Source organism: Notothenia rossii, assembly GCF_949606895.1.
Source record: "Notothenia rossii genome assembly, chromosome: 1".
Lineage (NCBI taxonomy): Eukaryota > Metazoa > Chordata > Actinopteri > Perciformes > Nototheniidae > Notothenia > Notothenia rossii.
The window spans coordinates 79112042-79132091 of NC_136912.1; the positions used below are offsets into that span (position 1 = coordinate 79112042).

Here is a 20050-nt window from a genome sequence, read left to right on the forward strand (position 1 = left end):
CCCTCCATGATATCCCATTATCCCAGTCTGTACAGTTACAAGCCGACAGAGAGGAAACACAGATTCATCCTCTGTTGATGTCTGATATTTATGAAATACATACTGTAGATACACGTTAGGATTACAGTGGTTCTGTAGACAATTTGTCAAACATATATAGTTTGTAAAATATATTTTGTAATCATGTTGAAATCATGATATTTTTCTAATGTTGTGATGAAATGTCTAAGGTCCATGCATTAGAAATTAAACATATAGTCACTAATGAGCAGAAACAAAAATACATTTACTTTTAAAGCATGCTGCCTTTTGCTTTTGTTATGCATCCTATTTTACCTATAGCCTGCCTTTGTTATATACTTAAAAATATCTAATCAGCTTTTTTCGTTCTGTTGATGTTTAGGAAAACAATCACCAAAACAGTTTCGAAAGACCCATTGAGAATAGCTCCATCCTTATTTCTAATCTTTTCTGATTATTTAGCATTGTTGAACAAAATTTGCAGCAAAACCATCTTTAGGATTGTATTAAATAATGAGTAATGTTTTTACTTTAAAAGAGAATGCACTTCACATTTGCATTTAACAGATAATGTCTCCGGTAGTTACTGATTTAGTTTACTATGCGGTGCTTCAACAGTTGGTAAGTAAATGCTCCCAATACAATGGTGACGGATGACATCAAGGTTAACTAGAGAATGCAATTCCTGAAGAAATTGCTAGTGGGAATGCTTTATGCTGAAAAGCTGACGCTAAACTGCTATGCTGAAATGTAACGTGTAAGAAGAAAGTGAAGAATATAGATTGAAATTATATATGAACACTGGGGGCTTGAATGTGTGATAAGAGAAGAAAATAAAGTAAAAAAGCTTGGAAAAGTAGCAGAATATTTGAACTGCAAACTATTTAACTAACTTGATGGCGAATGATCTGTCGCCATGGCAACGGTATTTGATGACACCCCATAATACGCTTAGATATGTTGATGGCTGCATCGTTACCAAACCTGTGAAGTTTTGGGCTGTTTGGATCCTTTTCACTGAAATTATGAGAAAACTGTGTTTCATGGCGAGTATTGTGTTGCCATGGCAACAGCATTTGAAGAAATCTCAAAACTGTCCCGTAGATGTCTTCACGGCTGGACTGTTAGCACACATGTGAAGTTTGAGCACTTTTTGAAAATGTTCATACTGTAGGTGTTATAGCGACATCATGTTTTATGGCGAGGGATGCATTTCCATGGAAACATCATATGATGACACCCCATAATTGACGTAGAGCTGTTGAAGGCTGGACCATTAACCATTATCTGAAGTCTGGTGCTGTTTTGACCCTTTTCATAGGCGTTACGACAACATCATGTTTTATGGCGAGGGATGGAAAACAGCATATAGTGGCATATTTCCATGGCATATATCCATATTCCATGGAAACAGCATATAGTGAGATGTCAGATTTGACGTAGAGCTGTTGACGCATGGAGAGGTGATATACAGGTGAAGATTGCGGGACGACCGGACCGTGTCCATTGGACTTACAGCGACATCATGTTTCATGGCGAGGGATGCGTTTCCATGGCAACGGCCTATGGTGAGATCTCAGATTTGGCGTAGAGCTGTTGAGGCATGGACCGGTGATATACAAGCGAAGTTTGGGGGACGATCGGACCGTGTCCATTGGAGTTACAGCAACATCGTGTTTTATGGCGAGGGATGCGTTTCCATGGAAACGACATATGATGACACCCCATAATTGACGTAGAGCTGTTGAGGGCAGGACCATTTACCATTATCTGAAGTCTGCTGCTGTTTTATGGCGAGGGATGCATTGCCATAGTAACACCACATTACATAACATCAGATTTGATGTAGAGCTGTGTTAACCATTATCTGAAGTCTGCTGCTCTGAGCATGTCAGTTGGAGTTATGACATCATCGTGTTCCATGACACAGTTGTTCATATTTGAGCTAACAACGTTATCATAACACCTGTGCTTGAGCCCAGAGATCAAAGGTTTCCATGTTGATGTGCAGTAATCAGTGAGAGGAGAGCATTTGCATTGTTCTGAATGAGAGATAAACCTCTTACATGTGAACGTTTTGTTGAAGAACCGTAACAGATATCGGTGAAATTTCAACGCATGAACGCACGCAACATGTGAAGCATCTCAAGAACTCTGAGCATCTGAAGTGTGCTTTTTGTGTACTTTGGGGTTAATAATGTGGCCTTTTTGGCAGATTAACTAAAGGTTTGTGGCTGCTGCTGTGAGGAAAGATGAGCATGAATGTACAATGGGCTTTAATGGAGAATTGTTGAAAGTTTTTGTCATTTCATGCCCTCAAGAGACATTTAGTTTGATTCTTTTGCTTAATTTTTTATTTTTTCAAGCTACGAGATGTTTTCCTACGTTTCTCATGAAGAATTATGTCTTAGCAATGTAGGGTTTGGGAATTACGGCAGGTTTAAAAAAATATATATGAAGGCAAATTTCAAGCTGTCCTTCACTCTAGTTGTGACATCATGCACTCTAAATCTAAAGGAGGCCTCTTTACCAAGGTCTGAACAATGTTTAATATCTCTAAAAGTATGAATCAGATTTAAAAGTTGTGTAACATGAATAATGTCAGAAAGATGCGTAGCATTTTAAAGTTGGAACGAGGTTTCTGAGTGAAAGTATGAAGAAACAGTTAGCAGTTGAAGTCGCATGAAGATTTTTCAAGTCTGGAGAGTTTCTCCATTGACTTCCATGTTAAACAATTGATGAATTATGGGATATATCTCGGGAATTATGAAAGTTATGAATGAGAAAAGTAATAGCAATCGATTCCTGACCGAGCTGAACGTTTTGATGTTTGAACAGAGTTTCTGCAATGTGGAATGTGGGAGAAGAAGACGGCCCAAATAACCCGGCGGAATAATAAAGAATTTTGTGCGTAGCATAACAAGTAGTTGGAATGCTGTATCAGCTGCCATGATGTTACATTGACTACCACAGTTTAATGCTACAAGTCGTACTGTGCACTTAATTGAAAAAATATAATGTTACATTTAATCAACACTTATTTAAACTATGACCGATTGTAAAAAACTAAATATTGTTGTATCACACAGTAAACTGCATTTTATTACCACTGCTATCATTGTACAGCATTAATGGCATAAAATGGCATCTAGAATAGCATAGAGCAGACGTGTCAAACTCAAGGCCCGCGGGCCAAATGTGGCCCGCGACGTCATTTTATGTGGCCCGCGAGAGCTTAATTACATTACATTGCTTTTTTTTTTTTTTTTTTTTTTTTAATTTTTCTTAATTTTCTTTTTTTTTCTTAATAGGTCTGATTGTCTAAAAATAAATAAGTCAAATGCGTGCCGTGACCAAAAACTACATTTCCCACAATACATGCCGATTATGTTACCCGCGAAGTGACGGCATCCCGCCACTAGACTGCAGTGTTTCCACATCGATGCGATTTTCCCAACAAGTGGAATTGAGAAATACAAATAATGATCCCAAAATGTCCAGGAAGAGAAAAATTGATGCAGATGGAAGGGTGTTTCAAGAAAGATGGGAAGGCGAATACATGTTTGTGCTTCAAGGAGAAAAACCGGTATGTCTTTTGTGTTATGAGGCGGTGGCGGTTGTCAAAGAGTACAATCTACGTCGGCATTTTGAGACCAAACACGGAGGTAAGTATGCCAAATTTAGCCATCAAGAAAAACAACAAATTGCCCAAGAATTAAAAGGCAAACTGCGATCGCAGCAGAATGCGTTCGCGAAAGCCACAACCAAAAACAACGCGGCAGTGAAAGCTAGCTTTGTTGTGGCTGAAGAAATCGCCCGCGCTTCAAAGTCTTTTTCAGAGGGAGCGTTTTTGAAGCAGTGCATGCTGAAGGTCTGTGAGCAGGTGTGTCCCGACCAGATACAGACTTTTAAAAATGTCAGTTTATCAAGAAACACCATCGCGGACCGAGTTAAGGAACTAGCAGGAAACCTGGCAACACAGCTGGCCGAAGAGACACGCAGCTACATAGCTTTTTCATTAGCTGTTGATGAAAGCACAGACAACACGGATACAGCGCAGCTATCTATTTTTATTAGAGGCGTGAAGTCGGACCTCTCTGTCACTGAGGAGCAGTTGGATGTGGCTGCCATGCATGGGACCACAACGGGACGGGACATTTTTGATGCGGTGGAGAAGTCCGTCAGTAAAAACGCATTGCCCTGGGAAAACTTGGTGGGATTAACTACAGACGGTGCACCTGCAATGTGTGGAAGAAAAGTGGGCTTGGTTGGACTAATGAAGGAGAAAATGCAAGAAAGTAACTGTCACACGCCTCTGATAACGTATCATTGCATTATCCATCAAGAAGCTTTGTGCGGGAAGGTGCTGGGGATGGATGATATAGTGACCACGGTCATGAAGACAGTGAACTTCATTCGGGCGCGTGGCCTGAATCATCGTCAGTTCCAGCTGTTCTTGCAGGAGATGGGCTCGGATCACGGAGACGTGCCGTACCATACAGAAGTAAGGTGGCTGAGTAGGAGCAAAGTCCTCAAACGATTTTTTGAGCTTAGGGAAGACATTCCTCTTTTCATGCAGAGTAAAGGAAAACCCTTGTCTGAACTGTCAGATCCAAACTGGCTGTGTGACTTTGCTATGTTGTGTGACATAACCGAACATCTCGCCCAACTGAATCAGAAGCTGCAGGGACGCAAACAAGTCATCACGCAGATGTCCGACACGATCACGGCTTTCCAGCGTAAACTTGACCTATGGATGTGCCAAGTGAAACAGGACAATCTTGCCCACTTTCCTGTTTCTCAGAGCATCTCAGCCTCATGTCCCGGTACTTTCTCATGTGCTCAGTTAGCTACCAAACTGAGCCTGTTGATGAATGAGTTTGATCGGCGCTTCTCTGACTTCAGACCACAGCACTCTGGATTTGCCATCTTTGCTAGTCCTTTCACCACCGACGTGTGCACTGCACCCCAACAACTTCAGATGGAGTTAATAGAGCTTCAAAGCGATAGTGGCCTGAGAGCAAAGTTCCAGGATGTTACAATCCAGGACTTTTACCGTCTACTGCCCCCTGCTTTCATGCCACAGCTTCGACTTCATACTGCCCGTGTTCTGTCTATGTTTGGGAGCACCTATCTGTGCGAACAGATGTTTTCAATAATGAATCTAAACAAAAACAAGCACAGATCACGCATCACTGACGACAACCTCCACGCTGTTCTACGGATTGCTACAGCACAGGACCTAAAACCAGACATTGACACACTGGCCACGGAAAAACGGTGTCAGACATCTGGTCAGAAAACACATTGGTAAGCATTTGAAAAAACCTAATAATATATAATAAAATGCAATTCAACCAAGAAGAACAATAGTTAAACTATGTGCAATGTAATGATTGTGTTTGCATTTTGTTTTGTGTTTGTTATTTACAGAACATGATCAATGGATGAGGATGGTGGAGAGGGGATCCACATGGTGTGTTCAAGGACAGGCAGCATCTCCTCATCAAAAACTAACCTAAAAACTTGACCAATATAGTTGTGGACTGAGACAACCCTTATTTTGTTATTTTGAGTTTATTACATATACTACTTTATATGTGTAGCAATGTATTTAGTGTTTGCAGGTTTTATGTGTTTCTGCAAACAAATGTTTACTGTAATCAAACCATCTCTCATGAGTTGGATGTATGCCCCCTGCAAGGCTGTGTGCAGCCATTTGTTTTTGTAAAATGCTACATCTGTCACACATGTTCTTAGCAGCTCACAATTGTTGGTTTTACAGTTATTTGTTATTTCAAGTTTTGAACAAAGTTAATGTCATAACTTGTGTTTGATGTTATTTTTCTTTATTCACTTGGATAGTTTGATCGTTGATTGATGGAGTAATATGGGTTTCATAACCTGACAAATTAAAAGGATTTATGTTATAATAACAGAGCAACAAGCAAACATATTTTTTACATCTATGCAAATATATATGTAATATTTGTAACTTGAATAAGTAATAAATTCAGTTATTTAACATTAAGGAGTAGTTACATTTATTTTACATTGCATTTAGTTACATTGCATTTAGTTACATTTATAAGTTACATCTGGCCCTTTGAGGGCAACGATTATGCTGATGTGGCCCTCGGTGAAAATGAGTTTGACACCCCTGGCATAGAGGTTGTTCTTTTAATACATAAAGAAAAAGGACAAGCAAAGACATAAGTAGAATTGCTTCATGTTTATTTTAAATGTACATTTGCGTTGGAAATAAATGACATTAACATAAATAATTATTACAGAAAGTTATTTTTTGCAACAAAGCTATAGTAAAACATTATGTCAGAAAGGTATACAGCAATTGATTCTCCTTTGCTCCAAAAAGCAGCCATCGAAATTAACAACATTGCTTTAAGTCTAATGACAAAGCCAAAAAACAACAGCACCTGTGTGGCATAAAACGAACAGAAATAGACAAATAAAGTATTGGAATGACAATTAAAAGTCAGCTAAAAATCATGGTTCCAGCGGCCCTTCTCGGGTACCGGTCAAATTATATAAATACATAAATACAACGAAAACAGCTTGAGGGGTCACCGCCGCCATGAGAGACAGTACATGTTCATTTAATCAGTCGTCTATTAAATTGCCTGCTGATGTAAAAAAAAATCACTTCCTGAGAGTGAGTTCAAGGAACTCCTTCCTGGTGGTGGGATTATCCTGAAATGTTCCCAGCATGACACTTGTAACAGTGCTGGCGTTTATCTTCTGCACACCTCTCATCACCATGCACATGTGGCTGAAATGCAAAAAGAAGAAAGTTGAAATTACTGTGATTATTTGCACAGAATCCATTAGATATGATAAATACATCTAATGATGCAAAACTATCATCATAGTTTCATGATCTTATATATTGTTATATACTTTAAAGTACATCCAGATGAGATTAAGATCTGATAAGAAACTAATAGGGATGAAACAAAAGGTAAATACTCACGCAGCCTCAATCACCACTGCTACTCCAGCCGGCTCCAGCGCCTCAGAGATGGCTGAAGCAATCTGTTTGGTGAGACGCTCCTGAACTGTGGAGAAAATGAACACTGTCACACACAAACCAAACCAGAACAAATAACCATTGAATAAGATAACAAATACATGTTTGTGCATAAAGTATAATAGCAGTTATTTTTACCTTGAAGCCTCCTGCTGTATATTTCAACAATTCTGAAAAAGAAAAATAGAATTGAATGGATGGTGGTGTGTGTGTGTGTGTGTGTGTGTGTGTGTGTGTGTGTGTGTGTGTGTGTGTGTGTGTGTGTGTGTGTGTGTGTGTGTGTGTGTGTGTGTGTGTGTGTGTGTGTGTGTGTGTGTGTGTGTGTGTGTGTGTGTGTGTGTGTGTGTGTGTGTGTGTGTGTGTGTGTGTGTGTGTGTGTGTGTGTGTGTGTGTGTGTGTGTGTCATGGTTCCCTTAGGTCATGAACTCCCTAGGTTTGACAATTGAAGAGAACAAAAATTAAGGCCTATGAAGTTGTTAAACTGTTGTAACAGTAAATTACTTCCTTAAAATAAATCCTTGTCTCAAAGTATGCCATCTTGGGGCATTGAGTTTGAGGAAATGTCACCTGGAAAGTCATTGAAAATATGTATTTTATGTATAAGAAGTTTTGGGAACCCTGGTGTGTGTGTGTGTGTGTGTGTGTGTGTGTGTGTGTGTGTGTGTGTGTGTGTGTGTGTGTGTGTGTGTGTGTGTGTGTGTGTGTGTGTGTGTGTGTGTGTGTGTGTGTGTGTGTGTGTGTGTGTGTGTGTGTGTGTGTGTGTGTGTGTGTGTGTGTGTGTGTGTGTGTGTGTGTGTGTGTGTGTGTGTGTGTGTGTGTGTGTGTGTGTGTGTGTGTGTGTGTGGTTTTTTTGATCACCTACCTAGCAAGCTTGCTTAGGCCAACCACTTTCTTATTTGGGAGGTATGCTATGTGAGCCTGGGGAATTAAAATTAACAAATATAAAAAGAGATAGAGTTTCATAAAACACAATATCTTATCAGAACATGAGCATCTGCAAATAGTTAATAAACATTAACCTATATCATTGAAGAATTCAAGCTTATACCACATGTTTGTTTACCAGAAAATCCCTGACATTTAAAAAAGAAAGTCCTGCATAAGTGATCTGTATGTGTTTTAATGCAAGAGATTAATATAAGCCAGTACATTTTTATCAATGATACATATCTGTTTTTATTGACTTATCAATGCATAATTTCAAGACCCCAAATAGTTACCTTGCCAAAGAAGGGCACCAGGTGATGTTCACAGAGAGAAAACAGGTCGATGTCCTTGACAATCACCATCTCATCGTGGTTTTCATCAAAGATTGCGTCATTCAAGATATCTGTGGATTACATGTTTGCTTTATATTCTGTATTCTGCAAAGGATACATTTAAATGTGATAATTGCTAAGGAACTAACATTAGGCACCAAAAAGATAATTCATGAGCTTAGAATGTTTCAGAAATAAGACCTGGACAGGAAGCCTTCTACATTGGGTAGTCATATCATAATATCCTTGTTATTCTTTTCAAAACTCATATCGAGAGTCTTAACACATGAAAGTATTGAGATTTAGTAAGCACTAATGAAAGTGTGTTTTAAACAAGACAAAGAGGGATATCCATCCTAACCTTGAGTGGTTTCTTTGTAGCCTTTGGTGAAGAACTGCATGGCTTTGGCTGCACGTAGGGGTGTACGTAGAAGTCCCTCCCGGTCGACGTCCTCTCCCAGCTCACCCAGTATGGTGGTATAAGCCTTCTCAATGTGAGACAGCTTGTTTGAATCTGTATCATCTTTGGAGTCCTTCTCTTTCTTGCACAAACCATTATGTTTGCAGATGTTCAGGTACTTGCCTTCTCCGTTGATCTCTACATCATGTTGGTACTCCATTCTGGATCTTAGGTCAACTTGCAGTGAAAGATACTGCAGGGTAGAATGATGAAACAGGCCCAGTAGTAGACTGCTAGCTTGGTGATCTCAGAAAGGCTGTCCCCTGGTTCTTATATCCTACTTTGGGGCCCTCAGGCTACTGCATCACTGAAGCCTCAAGACACCCATGCAGGAAATGATTACATGTGCATAATTGCTGATTGAAGTTCTTGAGTGAGTTTAAACTTTCACACTGACAAGGTATCTAATCACCACACAAATCAATTTCAAATTCCCTTTCATTAAATGCCATGAAACAGCATTTGACTGATCATGTGATGAGTTCAAATACCTTGAAGTCCCATGCTCTGATTTGAGCTCACAGAACACTAGGTGTCTTTGAACAACCACCGCTCACATGCAAGCCTTATCAGATTATTGTAAAGCCTTTGTCTAGATTGAGCAGTTGAATAAAGTTGAATTAGATGTATTACTAAACATGAGGAACATGTCTGAACCATCCTTCATTTTACACAGTGAAAAAGTGGGGGACATTCAGAGAAGTGTACATTTATTGGATATATTGTAATAAGCAGGAATGTGCTTTAGTCCCCATAAAAAGTGAATATCATAAACAAGAAGGATCAAAGATTAGTGTCTGTTTTAGTTGTAAAAGTAACATTAATCCTCAATTATTTCATAACAGTAAATCATCTAGATGTGTATGCAGAGAAGAGCAATGCTAGAGAATCCTTATGAAAGATTTTTGGAAGACAGTCAATTTGTGTTGTGTACTTGAAAAAAAAACTGTTTATATTTTTACAAAATGCTCTCTAAAAATGTCTGAGCACATACACATGTTTTAAAATAATTATACAAATGTATTATTATATCTGTTAAATTTTGTTTACCCTTTTTCTAAATGTGTTACAACTAACTAATAGTTATAAAGGCCTTTGGTTTCACACTGCTGGTTTAATTTGAGATTTGAATATGAGCATGTGTCATGTTAACTGTTTAAACCATAATCTGGATAAGCGGCTATAGAATATGGATGGATGAATCTGTTAATGCGGATGAAACATGTACTTATCCTGACTAGGGATGTGGCGATACCAGAAATTCCGTAGCTTCTACCAATACCGTGGAAATTACAGTTCTCTCAAATATCACAGGTCATAATGTGCTCTCAAATATATTTGTTTATGTTAAAACAACTCCTTCGAAACAATTGTATTTTTCTAGTTTCTCGCATAAAACCTTTTTACAAGATTTCATTTGAACACATCATGATAATGCCACACTTTTCCTTCACCCAATTCTTTTTCATTTAATGAATAGAGCTTTAAAGCCTCATAATGTTACTCAATGCAGCCTTTTTAAACATGATCTGTTAGCTCTGTGATTAAGCCAAGTGGGAACGTGATGCCCGCTGGCTGTTGTCAGCTTACATTACCAGTTCTCTTTATATATACGGATTTGTTATATTTTCCTATGAAGCCTTATCAGAGAGATGAGGGGACACGGCTTAATCCCTGATCAATAGTATCTTCACTACTGTAGAAAAAAGAGTTCGGCATTTTTTTTAATTTAGGCATCAGCTTTGTACTAAAGTATGTGTTCTTGTGACATCCCTTGTCCTGACAGTCAGATTCTTACCTAAGTATTTTTTCCCAACTAAATGAATAAAACATCATCTTAAAAGTGTAACGCAGTGAAACATCTACTGTGAAACAATCAGAAGTCTCAGTGACGCACAGAAGAAAATGGGAAAAAAGCTTTTACGCATCATGCCTGTTAACATAACTTACCGTTTCCACTGCCACATGACAGCATTACACGCATAAACTCTTTCAACTCAAACAACCCTTTGGTAGATCCTGTTGCTGTGCTGTGACCAGAAGGATCAACAATCGAGCAATCTCATTTTCTACAGATTTATATGGTTTTGTGTATGTTCCTTTTTGTTTCATTTGCTTCCAAGAATTAGAAAATTAAGCCGAAACATTGGAAATATATCTGCTTGGTCACATTTTATGAAAATGTCAATATTGAGATCTAATAAACTGTGTCGTGATAAAAACACATAAACCTGCACATTATGTGTGCGAGTGAGAAAATACAAAATAATATTTGTTTTCACCTTTTAATATTGATGTCTATACCATTTACCACAGGTAACCATGTAAACAAACACACTTTAAATCAAAATCATACTTAGCATTCCATCCATTTTCTTATTTTGATCCACATATTCAATTGTCCTTACTGTAGTCTTTGTTACTGTGCTTCCTGTATAATGTTCATTCTTCTAATTATATTCCATCTGTGCTTTTTGCTATTGTGTCCGTTTTTCTATGATTTCCTCTGCCATACTCATTCATTGTTCCTGTGTTTGACATGTGTATCACTTTCAAAGCAAAGTAGCAATACTTCCGGCAAACTTGCTCAAACCAGACTTCTTTCTGATATCAACACCTGTAAAGTTTTGTGATGTCAAATCATGCCAAGGCCTAAAGTAGAGAAGTGCATTTTGAATCATGCATGCTTCTGACATTATCACGGACACAAAATGTAGCAACAGACAAAAAAAACATCTACCAAAGTTTTACCAACCGCCCCTGTGGTAGATACTCATACATGCCAACCTTTCCAAATCCAAAAGAGGTAGGTTTGCGCGCGGCAAATGTGCACGCCCAAATTAGGTAATCAGAAGAAATGGAACCCCAGAAATGACATGTATAAACCATGTACTTAACATATATTGCATCATTTTATTCATTTTTCACAAAAAGTGGTAGTTTGGTAAACAGTGACATCAACGACATGTCTGGTCTGTAAAATGCCCGAAAAGTAAAAGAATGGAAGATAAATATCCCAAAGTCTCCACATTTGATTATATTTTTTATGTGTTTCTGGTCCTCTTTCAGTAGAGACAGTGTAGATGAAGGATATGTCAGGATGTAGAACTCTTGTGTGAACATTGGATAAAGCCAGGTTCATATTCTTGTTTGATGTTGTTGACATATTAGAGTCAAAGGTTTGCACAGAACGAAATATCTTTGTGTTGCGCCATACATCAGGAAATTGCATTAAAACAGTTATTTCCTGCATTTTTCTACTGATAAAGTGTGATATAAATAATGTACAGGCTTTCAGATTGCTGTAGTTCACTAAACAGAGACATTAACGACATGTTTGGTGTTGAAAATGTCAGAAAAAGTGAAAGAATGGGAGATAAATATCCCCAAATGGTATTATATGTTTTGTGTGTTTGTGGTCCTCTTTCAGTTGAGACACTGTAGGTGAAGGATGCTTCAGGAAAAGACCAAACACTGGATGTCTTTCAGTCGCCAACATGTGTTTTTGAGACACTGATGTTAACGGGGAAACCCCTGCAGGACTGAAATGCCTCGTCTCTGTTCCCCAAACTAATTTGGGAGTGATTACCCATCAGCCCCAGCGCTAACGCTGCCTGTTGTTTCTCTTTCAGAAACACAGAGGACTGTTTGTATGATGCGATCACAGACACGCCGCAAACGGTGTCCGCCAAAAGTCGAGTGCAGTGTCTATGGAGTGTCATTTTTTTTTTTAATAGTTTTGAAGATTGAAAATCGGTAGGGAAAGCCAGCTAAATCGGTAGGCGGTAGAAACATGTCAAAAGCGGTAGACTACCGCCCAAATCAGTAGGGTTGGCAGGTATGGATACTGCAACAGATTTCACTCTTATACAGTATCATGGCGAGAAAGTTAGTTCATGTTCTCCTGTTATTCCTTGCATGATTGCATAAATGTGGTCTGTTTGAATAAGGAGATTTTATAAGATTAATATTATCATTATTGAATCAAAATCACACATTAAACAGCAAATATATTTTTGGCCCTTAAAATTCCCTATTGGTAAATCTCTAAAATGATCAACTTTTGGGTCCTGGGTTCACGCTGTTACAGCCGAGCATTTTAATCAACAAAAGGCCAACCTGCTGACTGTCTTGTGCTTCAGAAGAATGCTGGGATCTACCCACATCGTGTAATACATAAACCCTGTGCGTCATACAGGGCCAAAACCAAATGTACTGTATTAAAGGTGAAACTTTTTTTTTTGGGTTTGTACTTAATCATGTTTACTTGTTTTAAACCAGCGCTACCTACTTTCTCAGTTGGTAGAAACAGCACATCATTTGATTTCACCCCTTTTTTATACAGTATGGTATAAATATAAGGCACAGGCTCTCCCACGCTCACTTCCTGCATGAACTTTGATCCTCAGTGGTGTCTGAGTTTCTCAGGTTGTTTCCCCCTCCCCGCCAGTCTCTTCTTCATGTTCCTCATTTAGATTTTTATACAACCAGCTGCTTCTGTTTTAGAATAGGGTAACAGCTTAATGCATTGTTTTGTATTATTTAGTATAAAAACTATATTATTATTAAGTTATTGGGACACTCCTCTTAATCATTGAATTCAGGTGTTTCATTCAGTCCCTTTGCCACAGGTGTATAAAATCAAGCAGTCTGCCTTAACAAACATTTGTGAAAGAATGGGTCGTTCTAAAGAGCTCACTGAAGTTGAACGTGGTACTGTAATAGGATGCCACCGTTGCAACAAGTCAGTTTGTGAAATGTCTTCTCTCCTAGATATTCCACGATCAACTGTAAGTGGTATTATTGCAAAGTGGAAACGTTTATGAACCATAGCAACTCAGCCACGAAGTGGCTGACCACGTAAATTAAATGGCAGCAGCGTTAAAAGCTGAGGCATCGAACACAAATCGTTATGATAATTAACAACCTGCTTCAGTTGATCCTTATAAAATAAATGTTATTTCTATTTTTAAAGGTCCCTTTTTTTCTTATGGATATGTATTTTGGCAAATGTATTCCCTTTGTAACGCTGATCATACTTATGTCTTATAGATAAAGGAGAGAATAGACATACAGGAAATTAGGAATCACTTTCATCTTTATTTTCAACTTATATGTTTTTATACAATGAAGCTTCTTATTAGCCATTATATTTAATAAATAGAACCACATGATGATCATTTTACATTTCAGTGTAATTTAAATCTCTTACACAGCTACAGTAAACAAAGATATCAGCTCAAGTAGAACACCAATAACCGCAGCAGTTCAGAAAATTAATGTCAATAAATACACAAAAAAAACATGTAAGTGGTTTAAACACTGTGCAATTCCCTCTGTTGAGGTAAAGACTTTTCACTTCTTTATAAGCGAAAGGAACTCCTTCCTGGTGGTGGGATTATCCTGAAATGTTCCCAGCATGACACTTGTAACAGTGCTGGCGTTTATCTTCTGCACACCTCTCATCACCATGCACATGTGGCTGAAATGCAAAAAGAAGGATATTTAAATTGGTGTAAAACAGATCCATGATAATATGCCTTATGAGCTTGTGTGATACAAATAACTCAGGTGCAAACAGCACGTTTGATGTAGCACTATCAAAGTAGCCATGATTCAAAACACATCCAAAAGAGCTTTAGCAAAATCGTTCGGGTGAATTATCACCAAACAAATAATTTAATTATAGGGATGAAACAAAAGTGAAATACTCACGTAGCCTCAATCACCACTGCTACTCCGGCCGGCTCCAGAGCCTCAGAGATGGCTGAAGCAATCTGTTTGGTGAGACGCTCCTGAACTGTGGAGAAAAAGAAAGTATTATATGTTGTGTAAGGAAAAAGACAAAAAATAACACAAAATAAGATTATAGTTGAATACCTTGAAGTCTCCTGCTGAAGATCTCAACAATTCTGAAATAATACAAAAATCAAAATCAAAAAAAGATCATAATAAGTGAGTGTGCTTTGGTGTGTGAGTGTTTTTTTTAAATGTGTATTACCTAGCAAGCTTGCTGAGTCCAACTACCTTCTTGTTTGGGAGGTATGCTATGTGAGCCTGAATAATAGGACAAAATAGTTCAAAATGCAGTATTTTTTCAGATCAAATACAAAAAGCTACAGTATCTTAGAATATTTGAAAGTAAGGTTCAATTTCAAGAACTTTAAATAACTTTGTCTATAGATTACCTTGCCAAAGAAGGGCACCAGGTGATGTTCACAGAGAGAAAACAGCTCGATATCCTTCACAATCACCATCTCATCGTGGTTTTCATCGAAGATGGCGTCATTCATGATATCTGTGAAAAAAAGAAAATCGGTTTACCCTTCTCTATTCACACACAAACAAATTAAAAGTGGCTGAGGATACATTTGAGCATAATGTTTATTCCAAATCAAGTTTATCTTGCAAGAGCTCAAGAATGTGCAGTTGTCTCGTTAGAAATGAACAATACTATGAACAGCATGCATGAAGAGTGCATTGAGCAGTAAAAGAAAAGCAAAGTGAAAGCATCCTCCAGTTTTGCTCTTGTACTCAGTTGTGGATGCATCAATTCTAGAAAGCTGGATCAGGTTTTGGATGAGAATGGATCAATCGTGTATCGATGCAATTATTTTATAAATAACAATTTAGAGCATTATTTTTATTTGGTTTTGCAAAGTTTAGTTTGAGCCTTATGTTGCCTTAAAAAGGTTGTCTCTTCCACAAACTGAGGCTTACAACTTTTAGTTCCTGTACTGTAAAAGTCAGATCACTGCATCCCTACTTTTACCACTTTGGTACTTTTACACTTACAGTATCACTTCTATGATTTGTGTTAGTCTTTTCATAAATCTCCTATTTGTTCGTTAGTCTTTTATATGAGTGTGACCAGGGTCCTACGATAACCATAACCAGGTGGTGTGCAGCGATATACATGACATCTTTATCGTAGTTTATGTTGTTTTATATAAGAATATGATTCAAAATGTGTTGTCATCATTGTCTCTACTATAAACCAGTCCTCTTGAAGTAAAAATCCTTACTTTTCATAAAAGATTAATTGGCTATATCTTGTGATTTTGCTAACAGTCAAAATGCTGCCATGACTAATAATTTATATCATAAATCTCCTGTTTGTTCGTTACTTTGTATTCTGTTGCCGATTTGTTTTGAAAAGGCTTGTATTGAGAATGTTACTCAATGACTTGTCATAGTAAAGGTGAAAATGTAATAAATAAATACAGAATTTTTTTGTCAAGTACGCTAACTCAAATAAAACCTGACTTGCATTAGAACAGCCGAAGAGACACTCAAGTTTAGCACTATTTAAACCTTTTCTATGTGTAAGACTGTACTCACCTTGAGTTGTTTCTTTGTAGCCTTTGGTGAAGAACTGCATGGCTTTGGCTGCACGTAGGGGTGTACGTAGAAGTCCCTCCCGGTCGACGTCCTCTCCCAGCTCACCCAGTATGGTGGTATAAGCCTTCTCAATGTGAGACAGCTTGTTTGAATCTGTATCATCTTTGGAGTCCTTCTCTTTCTTGCACAAACCATTATGTTTGCAGATGTTCAGGTACTTGCCTTCTCCGTTGATCTCTACATCATGTTGGTACTCCATTCTGGCTCTTAGGTCAACTTGCAGTGAAAGATACTGCAGGGTAGAATGATGAAACAGGCCCAGTAGTAGACTGCTAGCTTGGTGCTCTCAGAAAGGCTGTCCCCTGGTTCTTATATCCTACTTTGGGGCCCTCAGGCTACTGCATCACTGAAGCCTCAAGACACCCATGCAGGAAATGATTACATGTGCATAATTGCTGATTGAAGTTCTTGAGTGAGTTTAAACTTTCACACTGACAAGGTATCTAATCACCACACAAATCAATTTCAAATTCCCTTTCAGTAAATGCCATGAAACAGCATTTGACTGATCATGTGATGAGTTCAAATACCTTGAAGTCCCATGCTCTGATTTGAGCTCACAGAACACTAGGTGTCTTTGAACAACCACCGCTCACATGCAAGCCTTATCAGATTATTGTAAAGCCTTTGTCTAGATTGAGCAGTTGAATAAAGTTGAATTAGATGTATTACTAAACATGAGGAACATGTCTGAACCATCCTTCATTTTACACAGGACATTCAGAGAAGTGTACATTTATTGGATATATTGTAATAAGCAGGAATGTGCTTTAGTCCACATAAATAATGAATTTCATAAACAACAAGGATCAAAGATTAGTTGACATACAAAAATTGGAATACCACTAATAGGGCCTCATTTTACCCAAATCAAGATCAAATATCAGACAGAAAACAGTACTATACAGAGCAATGGTCAGCTGGAATTCGTTACCGGTCCATATCATTCAAGACAACTCAAACATACATTTCAAACATTTGCTAAAACAATATCTGAGAACTACAAATTAAATTTGAACTGTACTTGTGGGTCAATTAGTAATTAGTAATTAGTATTATCATGTAAATTATATTGTTGGTAAAATTTTGTTTAGGTTTTGACTTGATGATGGCTAAAATGTGATGACTATTTTTTTCTGTTTTGTTTTTGCTTTCACTTCCTTACCATGCACTTTTCATGAAATGATGAGTTGTTCCGTTCTGGTTTGTATTATGTATGTTTTGTGTGGGTGAGGACCCCAGGAAGAATAGCCAATGCTCATGCTAGTGCTAATGGGGATCCTAATAAAAACTAAACTAAACTAAACTAATAAAAACTAAACTAAACTAATGTACCATCGCTTTGGAACTTTTCTTGGAAATCTTTCTACAGACACTGCGTTTATTCTCTCAAGGACTTAGGGTCAGGGTCAGGGTTTCTCTAATAGTTCATTGTTTCTAGCGCTTGTTGTTTCACACCAAGCAGTTCTTGAGTTCAAGTCCACGCAGGCCGATTCATTTAGGACAGCTTAATAAAGATCATACATTAGTCTGTTTGCAAATTGTTCCTGGTTGTTAATAGTCGTTCTGTACTTCCTTACTCCAATAGCCCAGAGCTTTGTTAACATTTATAGAAGATGGAAGGTGTTGCTCAGTGCAAACAAATGCAGTTTAAATTCGCACTGACTATTTAATAATATTCCAGCACTTATATAGCTGTCCATTTAATGTATGTTTCAGTCAGCTGTTTACACTGGAAACAAGATGGAATAATGTATTAAAAGGACTGCTAATCAGTCAACATCAATACTAAGAACTTTGTCCACATGATGACATCTGGAGCATCTTTATATCCAACTCAAAAAGCTCTTTGTTGTATAGGGGTTGGTGTTAAGGTTAAATAAGAGTTAGTTTTCTATTATTTCCCCCTGATTTACATGCACGTTCCTTTTTTGTATTCCTAGAACTGTATCATGGGTTTTCTCTACATGGTGTCACTACAGTAGGTCTGATATTTTACTTGGAAGTGTTGACAATATGACAGTCAATATTAGTGTGACCAGGATCCTACGATAACCATAACCAGGTGGTGTGAAGCGATATACATGACATCTTTATCGTAGTTTAGGTTGTTTTATATAAGAATATGATCCAAAATGTGTTTGTATAATATCATTGTCTCTATTATAAACCAGTCCTTTTGAAGTAAAAAGCCTTACTTTTCATAAAAGACTAACTGGCTATATCTTGTGATTTTGCTGACAGTCAAAATGCTGCCATGACTATAATAATGCATTGAGATTTGAAAACATAGTCTGCCCTATTTCGTTCATTTAAATGCATTTTTTTTTCCATCAGCAAAATATCACAGAATCATAAACCAGGATTAGATCTCCCTTGATGAATTCACCATAACCAAAATATGGATTAAACCTCACTTTCCGGTTAATGATTGTGACTGTCACCAGATGTCCTCATGGGGGCATAAGACCAAGTACGCATAATTCAACTCAGTTTCATTCTTTCAGGACTTTACCTTTAAAGGTTGAAAATGAACCCAAACAGAAATAAAATATCAACAGACACACATTATATCTATTCATGTGAAGCTTGTAACTGTATAATACTTTAATTATATTGATTAAATATATATATTAAGTAATGTTCATTTTGAATACCTATCTTTGCTAATGATTTAATGTGTTGTGTAAGAGACCACTCCACATTTTTCTTAAAGGTCACCTATTATGCTAAATCCACTTTTTCATGTATTTTATACATTTTTGTCCTGATCCATTTATATAAAAATCTTTCTGAAAATGAGCTGATCAGAATTTGGCCACTTTACAATACCATAACGATTTTTTGGCTTCTGTAAACATTAGCCAATAACCAACCAACGTAACCCCCCCCCCTCTCTCAGAGGGGCGTGGTGAGTGGCTCCTTATTTTCATCTAAAGTAACAGACAGAGAATCAGCACTTTTGAAACAGGGCTGAAACAGGAGATTATGGGACGCTGCAATGATCTGTTTGGTATTTGGAGCCAAACACTTCAGAGACATGTTTTGTATATATCTGAGACCTGTAATATATTGAGGAAAAAAAGTATAATAGGGGACCTTTAAATCTCAATCTCTACATGTTTATAGAATACAAATGTTTTTACACACATACCTACTCAGAAACTGATAATGCTGCAATGGTCTCTTAATTGTTTCCAGAGCTGTACATCCCTTAGTATGTTAAAAATCATGTATCAAGTTCTCGTAATTTAAATGCATATTAAATTAAATAAAGTCAAACTAAACTCTTTTACTATTGCTACTTTAAGTGACGCTGCATTTGGATGAGTTGTTCAAATTCAAACTGCAGTTTGGCTTTTATCCATGTATTCTATACCTGTTGTGTTTATTTGATTATCTTTGCTTTTTAAAATGCGTTTTTAAATGCCTTTGTGTAATGTGCTTCCACTGTATTCAATATTCAATGTCTTTTATTTGAAGTAAAGCACTTTGGGTTGCCGTGTGCTGAAAGGTGCTGTATAAATAGACTTGCCTTGCCTATATGTTGATGCTAATGGTAACGTATGGACTTTGAATGCAGGACTTTTCTTTTTAACAATATTCCACACAATTGAATTTCTATTTAACCTAATTAAAATGATCCGTGTACTTTGACCTCCCACAAATCCATTTCAGAAAAATAAAAACTATTTTGTCTATAAAGATTTTGAAATGACTTTTAATTAATTGATTAATAATGCTTCACCGAAAATGTAGAAAACCAAATGATTTCAGAACACTTCTAGATGCATACCGTTAGTAAAGAAAAGTGAATCATCCCAAAAATTTGAATGCTTGCAAAAACAACCAATTTCCATC

At 37.4% G+C, this 20050-nt stretch overlaps 2 protein-coding genes and 1 long non-coding RNA gene across 3 annotated transcripts; 1 reads left to right on the top strand and 2 right to left on the bottom strand.

Annotated features, from left to right (window-relative positions):
- The first annotated feature begins 4597 nt into the window (after positions 1-4597).
- On the top strand, positions 4598-5957 carry LOC307013264. The gene is made up of 2 exons (XR_013800907.1): positions 4598-5331; positions 5455-5957. It is a non-coding gene; the product is annotated as an uncharacterized lncRNA (long non-coding RNA).
- A 282-nt stretch (positions 5958-6239) lies between these two features.
- On the bottom strand, positions 6240-9010 carry LOC307020500 (GTP cyclohydrolase 1 2-like). Its single transcript, XM_079651900.1, has 6 exons — positions 8690-9010; positions 8290-8399; positions 7932-7987; positions 7208-7239; positions 7013-7097; positions 6240-6811 (listed from the first exon to the last, which is right to left on the bottom strand). The coding sequence occupies exons 1-6, from the start codon at positions 8946-8948 to the stop codon at positions 6682-6684; spliced, it is 672 nt and encodes a 223-aa protein (XP_079508026.1). The 5' UTR covers positions 8949-9010; the 3' UTR covers positions 6240-6681.
- Positions 9011-14059: 5049 nt separating this feature from the next.
- Positions 14060-18064, bottom strand: LOC307020478 (GTP cyclohydrolase 1 2-like). Its single transcript, XM_079651856.1, has 6 exons — positions 16130-18064; positions 14977-15086; positions 14790-14845; positions 14669-14700; positions 14504-14588; positions 14060-14270 (listed from the first exon to the last, which is right to left on the bottom strand). The coding sequence occupies exons 1-6, from the start codon at positions 16386-16388 to the stop codon at positions 14144-14146; spliced, it is 669 nt and encodes a 222-aa protein (XP_079507982.1). The 5' UTR covers positions 16389-18064; the 3' UTR covers positions 14060-14143.
- Between the last annotated feature and the right edge of the window lie 1986 nt (positions 18065-20050).

Coding starts and splice junctions, on each gene's coding strand:
- LOC307020500 (XM_079651900.1), bottom strand. CDS start 8,948: ATGGAGTACCAACATGATGTAGAGATCAACGGAGAAGGCAAGTACCTG. Junction 7,988..8,289: donor TGGTGCCCTTCTTTGGCAAG/GTAACTATTTGG, acceptor TTAATTCCCCAG/GCTCACATAGCATACCTCCC. Junction 7,240..7,931: donor GGCCTAAGCAAGCTTGCTAG/GTAGGTGATCAA, acceptor TTTCTTTTTCAG/AATTGTTGAAATATACAGCA.
- LOC307020478 (XM_079651856.1), bottom strand. CDS start 16,388: ATGGAGTACCAACATGATGTAGAGATCAACGGAGAAGGCAAGTACCTG. Junction 14,846..14,976: donor TGGTGCCCTTCTTTGGCAAG/GTAATCTATAGA, acceptor CCTATTATTCAG/GCTCACATAGCATACCTCCC. Junction 14,701..14,789: donor GGACTCAGCAAGCTTGCTAG/GTAATACACATT, acceptor GTATTATTTCAG/AATTGTTGAGATCTTCAGCA.